The sequence below is a fragment of the Hibiscus syriacus genome, unplaced genomic scaffold (assembly GCF_006381635.1).
Source record: "Hibiscus syriacus cultivar Baekdansim isolate YM2019G1 unplaced genomic scaffold, ASM638163v2 tig00110716_pilon, whole genome shotgun sequence".
NCBI lineage: Eukaryota > Viridiplantae > Streptophyta > Magnoliopsida > Malvales > Malvaceae > Hibiscus > Hibiscus syriacus.
Window position 1 is genome coordinate 1,900,320 of NW_024062835.1, and position 14,081 is coordinate 1,914,400.

Here is a 14,081-nt window from a genome sequence, read left to right on the forward strand (position 1 = left end):
GCTTTGTAATAATTTATAAAATAATAATAATAATAATAATAATAATTATTATTATTATAATTATGAAATGAAAAAAATTAGTGTTTAGAAAACTCATAAAGATGAAAAAATACATGCATAAAAAGTAAATAATAAGAGTGAGTTTATTTAGGCCCTTGCAGCGTATAGTACTTTCAAATTTAATTATTTTAATGGAGAGCTAAAGACATAAATGTAGAGATCCTACGTTGGCAGAGAGAGTGAAAGCAAACAGCTAACCTTTAATACGGTCATCTGGATATACAGGAACTTCAAAATAGACCAACCCCCGTCGATAAAGAGCTTTTATAATGTCAGGATCAAAATGAACAAATGTATTAGCTTCTTCCCTGCAGATTTTATTTACCATTGCCGTTTCATCTTCTGAAAGTTTCTATAAAAGAAACAAAGAAATGTGAAGGTGCAGATTAGACTAACAATGACAATTAGATGAATCAAAACAGGCATAATATCAAGCTAAACTGATGACACTTTTTAGATAGTAAGGCAAAGAACCGTCAGTAACCTCACCTTAAAGTCTTCCACGGTAAAGTTAACAAGACAAATACGCCACCAAGGTTCAATGGTAAAGTCCACAGGTTGGGTAGGTAACAACTCTTTTGCAATCGACTTGTTCAGCTTCCACATGATTTTCTGGGTAGCTCCAGATAAGTAACCAACAAGTAAGATGATAAAAAAGGTAATATCGTGAATTTATAAATGTAATCTAGTTTGCATAATATAGGACAAATTTGCCATACAAATTTACAGGGTCAATCATTTTGTCTACAACGAAAAATCATCAAACAAATCTATATTGTTGCGAATGCATTTGTGGGGAAAACATATGCTTGAAAGGGACATGAAAGAGCTGCGATGGAGGATGCTGCTTGATGGGGTCATTTGCTCCAATTATTATTACTATTATTATTGTTATTAATATTATTGAGTCAGACTTTAGTATGAGATTATTAAGAATAAGTTATTATATTTATTAGACTTTATTGGTATCTTCCATTCTTAGGAGTCTTCCATAGTTGAATTGCTTGTTTAGTAAGACTTTTAGTTAAATATGGTATATATCTATTTAAAGGGGTGGTTGCATTAATAAAGATTCTGGTCCCTATGTAATCAGTCATCCATAATATCAAATAACTGCTTTTTATATTTGGTAAGTTTACCAAGGGCTATAATCATAGCAATCCGCCAATTCAACTACTTCAACCATTTCGAGAACTTGATGTTATGGGGGCATTTCGTGGATTCCATTTTTTATGTATGATTTGGTTTCTTATGCGATAACCCTTAAAATTGCGAGTTTTTGTGAAAAAGAGAGTTTTCCTCTTTTTTGTTTCATTCCAACAAAGTAAGAAAGTAGCCTGATTAAAATAGGATGTGTTTACAATATAAGAGTCCTACTAGGTGAAGTCTAGAGTTAGATGGATATCGGAGGGCGACCGGAACACTCGTTTTTTCAACACTTCCACCTCAGTAAGAAGGAATTGTAATTTAATGACTTTGCTGCAGGGGGATGGCGCAATTATAGGTGACACGATTAGTATTAAACAAATGATCCAATCCCACCAGGAGGCTTACAATTGCAAATCTACATTGGAGATCATGGATATCAATCTGCCTTTCAAAAAACTAAGCTCGGGTCAAGTACGAGCGCCAGAGGTGGAGTTCTCCGAACAGGAAATTTTCTAGGTATAAAGGAATTCAGATGGGAATCGAGCCCTGGGGCCTGACGGTTTCAATCTCAATTTTCAAAAGAGGTTTTGGCCTGATTTAAAGGATGAAATTTTGCTGTTTTTTTTTTTTAATTTTTTTTACAATTTTGGCAAGCTGGATGGTGGTTTGAATCACTCATACATTTCCTTAATTCCGAAGAAGTCGAGTCTGTCATTGTTGGATGATTACCGACCCATTAGTCTTGTCGGTGGGATCTATAAGTTACTAAGCAAGGTGTTGGCTAACCGTCTGAGACTAGTGTTGGGCACGTTGGTGAGTAATTCACAGTTCGCCTTTATTCCATGAAGACAAATCCTCGATTGTTCTCTGATGCGAATGAAATGGTCCACTTGGTGGGGAAGAGCGGAAAATCGACAGTGGTGTTCAAAACGGATTTTAAGAAAGCTTAGGATACAGTCGATTGGGACTTATTCGAATAATGAAGGAAATGGGATTTGGAGATCGGTGGTGTAATTAGATCCATAACTGTATCTCGACGACTAATATCTTTGTTCTTGTCAACTGATTGCCGACGAATAGATTCCATTTGGCGAGGGTTCTAAGGTAGGGTTTTCCTCTTTCTCCCCTGCTCTTTAACCTGGCTGGCGAAGCGTTACATTTGATAATTACGAAGGCAGTGAATGTGGGGCTGTTTTCTGGTTGATTAGTGGGGAAAGGATCGAGCGTTTTGAAGATCTCCCATTTACAGTACGCCGACGACTTGATTTTGTTCTGTGGGGCCTTTGGAAACTCAAATCCTAAATGTAAAAGGGGTTCTTCGAATTTTTTAAATCGCGTGGGGACTGAAACTAAATTTGAAGAAATGCAAGCCATTCGGAATTAATACATGTGAGCATGATGTACATTATTGGTCGACTTGAATCGGTTGCTTGGATGGTAAATTGTCGACAGAATATGTTAGCCTTCCTTTAGGGGCAAAGCGCAATGCTAGATCACTTTGGGAGCCGGTAATTGAAAGAGTAGATAAGAGGCTAGCAGGGTGGAAATCAGTCACGTTGTCGTTTGGGGGAAGAATTTCTATGATTAAGTCAGTATTAAATAATGTTCCGACCTACTTCCTATCTTTATTCCGTATGCCAACCTCGGTGTATAATAAATTAAACAGCATTTTCTCAAGATTTCTATGGGGTGGAAGGCAGAATAAAAAGGGGATTCATTGGATTTGTTGGAATGAGGTTTATAAGCCGATTGATTGCGCGGGGGGGGGGGCTTGGAATTCTTGATTTAAAGCTTAAAAATAAGGGATTCTCGGAAAGTTGTGTTGGCGTTTTGGTGTAGAAATTTCGAGCCCTTGGAAAAATGTAATTGCAGCCAAGAATAATTTCGACTCGACCTTCATCCTCCATCCTCCCTCCTGGCCCAAAGTCTAAAGAGGCGTCGTGGATTTGGAAAGGAATCCTTATTCCTTAATAACTTCAATGGGGGAAGAAGGAGGTTTTAACTTAAAAGATAATCTTAAAATTCAGGTTTGAGATTGTAAGAGTGAAATTATGGCAAGATGTTTTATAGGCAATCGTCATCTTATGATTGCTTTTCCAAGAATGTTTGCGCTTGCATTGAATAAGGAAGGGCGGGTTTCGGATTTCAGAACCAAATCAGACTTAGGTTGGAGTTTGAGCATCCCGTTAAGGAGGAATGTTTTCGATTGGGTGAGGACTCAATGTACAGCCCTATTCCGTCTTCTTAATGAATTTGAGAGCCCGTCTTTATCTTCAGATAGGTTGATATTGATTGGGTCAAATGATGGCAATATTCAGCCCTATGCTTTGTTACAGTTCCCCAAGTGCCAAACGGAGTTCGATTGGAAGAACACAAATTGGCAGGGATTGCACCATACAAAAGCGAGGCCTTCGTTTGGAGAGTGCTTCGCCAGAGAGTTCCGGTTATAATGGAACTTGTGAAAGAGTTGTTGTTTTGGTGTCGAATAGTAGCTGCCCTTTTTTCAAGAGTGTCAGGAGTCGGTCGATCATCTTTTCTTTTCTTTCAGCGTTTCATGGATAGTTTGGGGAGTTTTTCTTGCTTTATGGAATGTCTTAGCCGCTCTAACGACCAACTGGAAGATTTTTAAGTTTCACATTTTGTTGATGTTGTCACAGCTCCCTCAACTGAAGACATTCTTGGAGGTGGTGCCAATTTTGGGTATTCCTTAGGCTTTCAAGGGGCAAGCTATGTAGAGGCCACTTCGGCACATGCTGATACCACCCAACTAATGTTATGGTGGTGAAGGAAGGCGTTGATTCTACCTTTATGAAGGTTGCTACAAAAGGTGATGAACAGAGGTAGAAGGTTGCAGCTAAAGAAGTTGAGTTGCAGGAAGCTAATGACAAGATAATAGTGTTGGAGGAGGCTAGAGGATCTGAGACAAGAGTTGGTCGTAGCCGGAAGTTAGGCTCAGGAGGTGGAGTAAGCTCGAAGGCAAGATGCGGAGGCCCAATGTTTGTTTGCGCAGGATCTGAGACAAGAGTTGGTCGTAGCCGGAAGTTTAGGAAACCCTCTTACTAAATCTCCTTGAATTAGCCACTGCAAAAACACTCATACTAGCATGTCCTAGTCTCCTATGCTATAACAAACTATCATGCTCATCCTTAGCAAATAGGCATAAATTAGTCATATCTATGGAATCTAAATGCACTATGTAGATATTTTCTAATCTATGACCAACAAGCATAATCAAAATAGATGCAATGTCAATCAATTTTGCAAACACATAATTTAAAAATAAGACATTGTATCTTTTGTCAAATTCATCTAATCGGATTATGCTTTAATCCATTCACATACAAAACATTATGTAATGTTGATTATCGAGATTAAAAGCACATGCATAATGTTTTTGAAAATGTTATGCATTAAAACTTTATAATATTTAAAAAATCTATGTATAAACATTAAGAAAAATTTAAGGTCAAAATTTTGCAAAACCAAAGTTCTTGAAAAATCGATATCAATTGTCAAAGATATATAAATTACATTTTAAAAACAATTTTGACCAAAAATTAATATGATGAACTAGAGTTTATAAAACATTACCAAAAATTACTATGTTCATCATACAATATTTTTCAACATACATGAGATAAAACATAATCATTTAGAATTATTCAACATTTAAAACCTCATGCATGTATAAACTAAATGAGCAACCAAATAAAATAAAAATATTAAGTTTAGAGGTTACCCATTCCCTTTTCATGTGTGGCTAGAGCATCTTGAATATCATCATCTTCATCACCATTGCTCCCACACACCTACAAGAGACATTTAAGAAGATTTTGATATCCAAATTGCTTTGGATCCGTGAATGTTAGTTTCAATGCCCCTTGTTCCTTTTGGAACCCATACTTGTCTAATTTTAAATTGTTTTCCTTTCTTTAAAGGACAAGTATGTTCCTTATGACCACGATAATGACAATGTGAACATATTGTCATTATTGAACTAGATGAATTATTTAAAATGATATCTTTTTCTTTTGTTAAACATTAAAGCTTAACTTTCAAATCGAAATTTTATTTTTCAATACTTTCAAATTTCATTTTTGAAAGCTCTAAATCCTTCTTCAATATTTCATTTTGATTTTCAAAATCCATTTTTGTTTCTAGAAGAAGTTTGTTTAATTTGAAAATTTCTTTTTCAAAGTTTTCAGATTTTATTTTTGAAAGCTCTAACTCCTTTCTCAAAATTTCTTTTTGATTTTCTAAATCTAGTTTGGCTTTCAAAAGAAGATCATTTTTAGCTATAAATTTAGAAATCAATTTATTGTATTTGGAGTTCATGGTCTCAAACTCCGAAAATAATTCATCATAAGCATCTTGTAACTCATTAAAAGATTTTAAATTTAATCTATTTGAGTTAGAAGATACCTTTGGCTCTGTTAGAGCTAATAGAACATCATCTTTATTAGTTTTTGTTCTTCCTTGTCTCCATAGATCTCCTCAAGCTTATCCCACATCTCCTTGGCACTTAAACAAGAAGAAACTTCTTTATATACATTATGATCAATTGCACAACATAACACGTGCATAGCCTTTGTGTTTTGTTGAGCTTTCTTTCGTTCTTGATCACTCCACTTCTTTTCCTTATTCGTAGGAGAGGAATATCCTTTCTCGATTATCATCCAAGCTTCCATATCAAATGCTTGGATAAATATCATCATAAACCTCATCCAACGACGATAATTTGTTCCATAGAAGTATGGAGGCACGTCAATTGGTATGGATTCTTCCATGGAGAATGAACTGGAAGTGGACGCCATCTTTATCAATTTAACTCTTCCCGAATCGACTCAAGAGGTGGTTAAACCTTCAAATGAGTGAGGCTCTGATACCAATTGTTGAGTTAATCGATCGATGGAATCGGCCAAAAGGGGGTGAATTGGCAATTAAAATTTTCATGGAAGCTTTTGCAGAAAATTGAAAGTAATTGCACAACGATTTAAAGTGGTTCGACTTTCTCAACCAAAGTCTACGTCCACTACCTTAGCTATCCACACTAAGGATTTTCCAACAAATTCACTAATTTGTTCTTTCTTTTGAGGCAAAAGAGATAACCTTACAACTCCCTCAAGAATATACCCCAATTCTTGAGAACACTCTTTCTCAAAGAGAAGATTACAAATTTGCAACTTACAAGGAAATCCTCACAAGGTAGATTGTTTGCAGAATTCTAGAACAAAAAAAGAACACTCAAGAATAATACAATTGAGCACAATAAGTGTTCTTGAAAACAAAAATGAATATTGAATGAAATAGGCTTGAAAATGCTCAAACTTGAGGTTTGATGCTTTCTCTTTGATTCTCTCTTGATTCTTGTTGATTGTTGTTTCTTGTTATTGATCAATGGATTCTAAGCTTGTTTAAATACTCCTTTAATTGATTTTGAACGTTGGGGATGATTAGTGGAGTCAATAGAGTCGTTTAAGTGTGAAAACAATTAATAAAATCAGTTGGGAGCATCAGTGCATCGATGCATACACAGGGTGCATCGGTGCATCAAGTGCAAAATTCAAATATTTTGACCATTGGAACACTTAGTGCATTGGTGCACTAAGTGTGCATCGATGCATAAAAGGCATTCGATGTTTTGAATAAGCCTAAGTGCATCGATGCATGATGTGTGCATCGATGCATAAAATGCATTCGATGTTTTCATTAAAACCTGAGTGCATCGATGCATAAAATGCATTCGATGTTCAATTTATTCAATGGTGCATCGGTGCATTCCTTTGAAAATTGATTTTAGGCTTGATTTTGGTTCAAAATACTTTGTGAAAATTGTTTAAAAAATATATTAAGTGTAAAACACAATTTTACACATTTAGTAAGGTTTGAAATTGATCTTGAAAGACATGGAGTAATAATTTGATATTCGAGTAATTAAATCGAATATACTTAGAAAATCATTTGTAAAATCTTAAAATTCATTTAACTTAATTTGTTATATCGAAATATCAAAATGTTTTTAACAGCTAGTCTATTTACCTTAGTTTACATAGGCCCAATACATAAGCCCACTATTTTATTACAAATATATATACATTAGTGCTAGTCCATTTACATTAAGGTTTGTGATTTAGGGTTTAATGTTTAGGGTTTAGGGTTACAATTTCTATAAACTATATAATTAATTTACTTTATATAGTTTATATATATATATATATATAGTTTATATATATTATAAATGGTTTATACATACATATTATATAAAATTATTTAAATGTAAATTATATAAAACATGATTAATTAGGTGTTAAATAATCAGTATGTCACATTGCATATTATATGATTCATAAATAGTAGTACATGTCATATTAATTTCATTTGCATAATTAGTATTTTAGTTGCATGTTAGGTTAATTCACATTAATAGCTCATTTATTTTGTTGTTATGAACAAGTAATAATAAAACCCAAAAATAAGTCAATTTGCATTAGTGCTAGTCCATTTACATTAGTTTACATAGGCTCAATATATAAGCCCACTCTTTTATTACAAATATATATGCATTAGTGCAAGTACATTTATATTAGGTTTTGTGATTTAGGGTTTAAGTATAGGGTTTAGGGTTTAGGGTTTCTATAAACTATATAATTTATTACTTTATATAGTTTATGCATAATGTTTCTATAAACTATATAAGTAATTTACTTTATGTAGTTTATATATATATATATATATATATATATATATATATATACACTATACATGGTTTATATATACATATTACCATGGACGAAATTATAAGATTTAAATAAAATTATGAGTTTTTTAGTTTTAGATGTAATTAAAAAATTAATATGATTACTTTTTAAATGTTATAATAACTATTTATTATGATAATTAAATTAATAAATAGACCTATTATATAAAATTATTTAATAAAATTAATAAAATTATTTAAATGTAAATTATATAAAACATGATTAATTAGGTGTTAAATAATTAGTATGTCACATTGCATATTATATGGCTCATAAATAGTAGTACATGTCATATTAATTTCATTTGCATAATTAGTATTTTAGTTGCATGTTAGGTTAATTCACATTAATAACCCATTTATTTTGTTGTTATGAACAAGTAATAATAAAACCAAAAAATAAGTCTATTTGCATTAGTGCTAGTCCATTTACATTAGTTTACATAGGCCCAATACATAAACCCACTCTTTTATTACAAATATATATGCATTAGTGTTAGTCCATTTATATTAGGGTTTGTGATTTAGGATTTAAGGTTTAGGGTTTAGGGTTTCTATAAACTATATACTTTATCATTTTATGTAGTTTATGCATAGTATTTCTATAAACTATATAAGTAATATACTTTATATAGTTTATATATATAATAGCTGACCCTATTCCCATGTGTAATGGGATAAGGGAGAGGTAGGATAGTAGGCTGCCCCAACGCCAGGTTAAGAGCAACTTCCGTGGGAGACCTCTGGCAGTCAAAATTATGAATTGCCTACCGTGGGACTCGATCCCACGACCACAAGGTTAAGAGCCTTGCGCTCTACCAACTGAGCTGGATGGGCAATTCATAGTTTTTATATATAGGTATATATATATATAATTTATATATACTATACATGGTACATACACATATTATAAGTTACAAATATAATTCAAGGGTTAGGGTTAAGGGTCAAAGGTTTAGGGTTCCCAATTTAGTGTTTAGGGTTTCTATAAACTATATATATATATATATAATCTATAAATTACTTATATTACTTATACATATATATATACTATATTAATATAAATTATAATTTATAAACTATATAGTTTATATAGTTTATACATATATAGTTTATACATATATATATATATATATATATATATATATATATATAATTAAATGTAATTAGAATGTATACAAGATTAAATTGCATCGGATTGAAAATTTAAGAAGATATTTACAATTAAGCATGACTAAAATGAAAGAAATTAAAAATCCAATACAAGTGGAAAAATGATGATTGTTGGAGGAGCATGAGCCTAATTAACCCAAAATATTTTGTTGGACACTATATTTGTCACCAACTTCCCAAAATTTTCTATTCCCTCTAAATTTCCCAATTTCCCTCTAAATTCTCAATTTCCCTATACTCTTAAAATTTCCCAATTTCCCTCTAAATTCACAAATAAAATCAAAAAAAATTCACACAAAAAAATCTTTCTTTTAAAATATTTTCTCCCACCACTCACTTTGAATAATATATATATGTATATATATATATATATATATATATATATATATATAGTATATACATAACTTTATATATATATGTAATTAAACATAAGTGACTAAAATAAAAGATTTTAAAATTAGCATTAACATTTAATAATTATGCACATTAAAGAAAGAAGGGAAAATTAAAAATAATTAGAATTATATACATGACTAAATCACATTGAATTAAAAATTCAATAAATGATTTACAATTAAACTATGACTTAAATTAAAAAAATAAAAAAAAAATCAAATAACAAAATAAAAAAGTTTTGATTTATGGAGGAATGGGGGGCCTAATTAACCCAGTCCATTTCATTGGGCACTAAACCTTCTCGCCATGCCCGAAAATTTCCCTAAAAAATTTCCAAATTATAAAATCAAATTGCCAAAACTCCTTCAAAAATTTTCCCACCTCTAAATTTGCCAATTATAAGATCAAAATTTGTCAATTCCCACCTTTAAATTCCTACCACTCATGTGAATATTTTATAGTTTATACATATATATAGTTTAGATATATAGTTTATATATATAGTTCATATAAACATTATTTATATATATAGCTTATAATAATTATATAGTTTATAATATAAATATAGTTTATATATAAACTTATATTATATATATTATGTTTTTTTTTATTTTTTAAATGAATGCAATTTACTATATTTTTTATTATTTCTTCAGATTTTGCATTTATTTCGATTTCATCCTTTTGTGTTTTTTAATTTATTTCAATTTTTAAGTCTTTCACTTTTATATGTATTCAATTTAGTCCTTAAATTTATATTTGCATCTTCATTTGGCCCGTTGTTATTTATATTTTTGTAACTGACCCATAACTTTTTAAATGGATATAATTTAATCATTTTTTATATTAGTTTAAACCTCACATTTTAAATTTATTTCGATTTGGACCCTTACCTATGTGTGTTGTTTAATTTATATTTTAAAATTTTATTTGTAATTTTACATTTCTTCAAATTTGTCCTTAAATTTATATTTTTTACAAAATTGATCAATGATATTTTTTGTAATTTACTCGAAATCATATACAATTACAACTCAACAATCACGAAAAATGACAAAATAATTAATCCAAAAATAAAAACGACCCGACCTGAACTCAATCTGTATTTGGTAAACATCTAACCTGAATTTTATCTGCCAATGATGTGACCTGATCTGAACGAGATCCGCCTCAAGTCCATCCGAACCTGAATTAACCTGCTTTTTAACTGCTCCGGACCTGAACTGTTTTGACCTGAACTAGTATCGTTCCGAACTGAAAGTAACCCGACCTGAACCCGAACTGTATCTGGTATCAAATCAACCTGAAAATGACCCGACCTGATTTGATCTGGAACTGACTTGATCCGAGTCGAAGCATCAAATTTATTTGACTTGACCTGTATTCTATTTTACCCGACCTGACAGGATCCAACTGAAACCTGAACGATTATCCGATTTTACAACCCTATATAGTGGATTGGGTGAATATAAATCCATGCAAAGTGCCACACCCGCATCCATGTCGTAACACATGCAAACACGTAGTAGTGGCAATTCTAACATTTCGCAATTCTCAACTTTCATTTGTTTAGATTTGGATCTTCCTTTACACAGATTTGTTAACAAAATTTTAAACTATAGCTCGATCCGCCATTGCCACTGCGATCAAATCTCCCTCTTGTTCTCTCTCTTCCAGGTTCGATCCACCGCGTAATGCTCATTTATGGATCAAAAGTTGTTTCGTCAATGATGTGTTAGGCCAGCTGATCGATTGATTGATTTTTAGAGGGGGAGGAGATTGAATGATCTATAAAGATGCAGCATATTCCGACGACTGTCGAGGAACAGTTGTTTTTGAGAGCGGTTAAGGAAGACTGCCCGTGGGTTAATTTGCCCAAACGACTTCAAGCCATTTTTAATTCTAAAGAAGAATGGCACAGAAGGTTAGCCTGGTCCTTGCTGCTTACTCTTTGTTTTACTTTCTATGTTGTAATCTTAAGGATCGTTTAGTTTGGGTTTGAACAACTTCATTTTTTTTATCTAGAGAGGAATCTTGGATCAATTCGCTGAACTAGGAAATACGTTTGTCACGCTTTGTATATATGATTGATGGGTTAGTTAACCTTATTGTGAGGGAGTTCTGTGAAAGAGTTCCTGAAACTAATTAGAAACTAGAACTGGCACGTTGGTGCTCCTATTAATAATTGAGGTTTGTCTTCCCTAAATAAGAATTCGTGCATGGTTTGGTGCTCGTATAGAATATGTTTTAAAGTAATCATTAGGTTTTGCATATGTTTCTTTCTGGCATTTCTTTCTATTTGAGATGCTAACATTTCACAATCGTAATAGTTCTTGATGTATTGTTGTTTTATCAGTTTTCACTTGCTATTGCAACGTACATTTCATTTTCTCTGTAAATTATGAACATTATAGTTTTCGTGTGCTCTTGGATCAATTTTCTTTTCTATTCATGATCTTACCCCCACCCCCCTCTCTTCTTGTTTTTTCATTTAGTGTTATTGATCATTGTATCAAGAAAAGGCTCCAATGGAACACTTCTTTTTTTATTTAGTTTTCTATTTAGTTTTCGCTGGCAAAGCTTGTAAAGAAAATGAATATTATGACGAGATGATGCGTTTCTTGCGAAAGAGTCTAGCGGTGCGTGTTAAAGCAAGTTCTTTTGACTCTTTTTTTTTTTTTAATTATTTCTTGTGGTAATGATTTGTTCTATGATATGTTAGAAAATACTTTTGTTCTCATGATTAACATTCTTGTTGCACAATAAAGGTATATTTTTTCAACTTGAAGTTTGGAACTGAACATAAAGAATTGCTTTCATAGTTTGACTGCTCGAATACATAATAAAAACTACTCCCGTTAGCAGCAGTTTGTGGAAGATGTTAAGTGACCCTGCCCTTTATTTCCCCCTGATAAGTTTCTAGTGGTTCTTTGTAGTTAACTTTTGTAATTTCTCGATTGCAGTTATTCCCTTACTACCTTGCTGAGTATGTTTGCCGTGTGATGAGGGTGTCTCCTTTCCGATATTACTGTGATATGATATTCGATCTAATGAGAAACGGTAATTGCAACAATTTATTGGTTTTATCCTGCAAATTCCTTTTATGTAATGGTATGACTGATCCAGTATAAATAAGGATGCATTTCCTTGGCAGAAGTGACCTTTCACTAATCATTATGAATCTTTATTGCCTTTGTATTTAGGTATTGACCATTCCTAGGCATTTCTTGTTGTTAACAGAGCAACCTTATGACAGTATCCCGAATTTCAGTGCCGCTGATGCCTTGAGACTTACTGGAATTGGGAGAAATGAATTTATTGATATCATGAACCAATGCAAATCTAAGGTACTGGATCATATTATTTTTTTTCCTTTCATGAACATAATTATGTATTAGGATGCATGATTTTGGTTGCTTCTGCTCGTCCTTTCTCCTTGAACATATGTCTTCACAAGTGATCCAAGTCAAAAGCATGCACTCACTCACACTCACACTGGTTAACACTCATTATCTTGCTTGGTAATGTGGCAGTTGTAACTTGGATTATTCTTCTCTTCCTTTTGTTTCCTAATTTGCAGATTTGCAACGTAAATATTTTTTTGGGCTGCATTATTGGGTAGCTTTAGAGTAAGGAATTTACAAAAAGGTAAATTTAAGGAAAAACCACACAAAATATCATCAAATTACACAAATTGTTACAGTTTTGATAACATTTTGTGTAATTGCACAAAATATTACGATTTGGGTAAAAAATTTTTGTAATTAATCAAAAATTTGAGTACTACACCAAATGTTATTAAAGTTCTAAAAATTTGGATAGTTTGATAACATTTTGTGTGCTACTCAATTACACAATTAAAATTTGGACAAAATATTAGTAAAGTTATAATAATTTGTGTAATTTATCAACATTTTGTACAATTTTGTATAACAGTAGTACAGGGTAGAATTGTTTTACAAGTTGGGTAAGCTCTAGTCGTTCCCCTCGAGTCGTTGGGTATATGTTATGGGCTTCACAAATGGATCGAGCCACTGGGCGATTCTTCACCTGGATTTTTCTCCCATTCTTCTTCCACGATTATGACCTTTTATTATTAAACTGAACTCGTCAAAGTGAATTTTATACCTTAGACTTGTTTGGAGAGTCATAAAACTCAAGAATTTTAAATAAAATTTGACTTGAATTTTTATTATTGCATATCATTCCTTTAAATAGAGATTACATGCCTTTAACTAAAAGACACACTAAACAAACAACCCAACCATGGAAAAGATTCTTAAGAATGAAAAATACTAATAAACCCTCATAAAGATTATAAAGTTATACCAAATAAATTTAAAAAATAAAGTCTTACTTGTACCTTCTCTGGATTTTTTCCGCCGTCACTCTTTTGCCTATCAAAGCCTCCAGATAAATTTCTTCACTGATCTAAACCTCCGAAATTCTATATCCTTCAGTTAGTCATAATCTATTGACATGACTATTGAGAGGCTTACGTGATCTATCAGAGACAAATTTGCTATTTGATGGCCATATATATTTG

At 32.1% G+C, this 14,081-nt stretch overlaps 1 protein-coding gene and 1 non-coding gene across 2 annotated transcripts; both read right to left on the reverse strand.

Moving 5' to 3' along the window:
* Positions 1–253: 253 nt before the first annotated feature.
* On the reverse strand, positions 254–776 carry LOC120138916 (protein FAM91A1-like). The gene is made up of 2 exons (XM_039154299.1): positions 550–776; positions 254–412 (listed from the first exon to the last, which is right to left on the reverse strand). Exons 1-2 carry the CDS (start codon positions 664–666, stop codon positions 254–256), a joined length of 276 nt encoding a protein of 91 aa, XP_039010230.1. The 5' UTR covers positions 667–776.
* A 7,954-nt stretch (positions 777–8,730) lies between these two features.
* Positions 8,731–8,803, reverse strand: TRNAK-CUU. The gene has a single exon. It is a non-coding gene; the product is annotated as a tRNA-Lys (tRNA).
* Positions 8,804–14,081: the final 5,278 nt, after the last annotated feature.

Excerpts from the sequence above, each read along its gene's own strand:
- LOC120138916 (XM_039154299.1), bottom strand. The coding sequence starts at position 666 with ATGTGGAAGCTGAACAAGTCGATTGCAAAAGAGTTGTTACCTACCCAA. Across the intron at positions 413-549 it reads TTACCGTGGAAGACTTTAAG|AAACTTTCAGAAGATGAAAC; the intron begins GTGAGGTTACTG and ends TTTCTTTTATAG.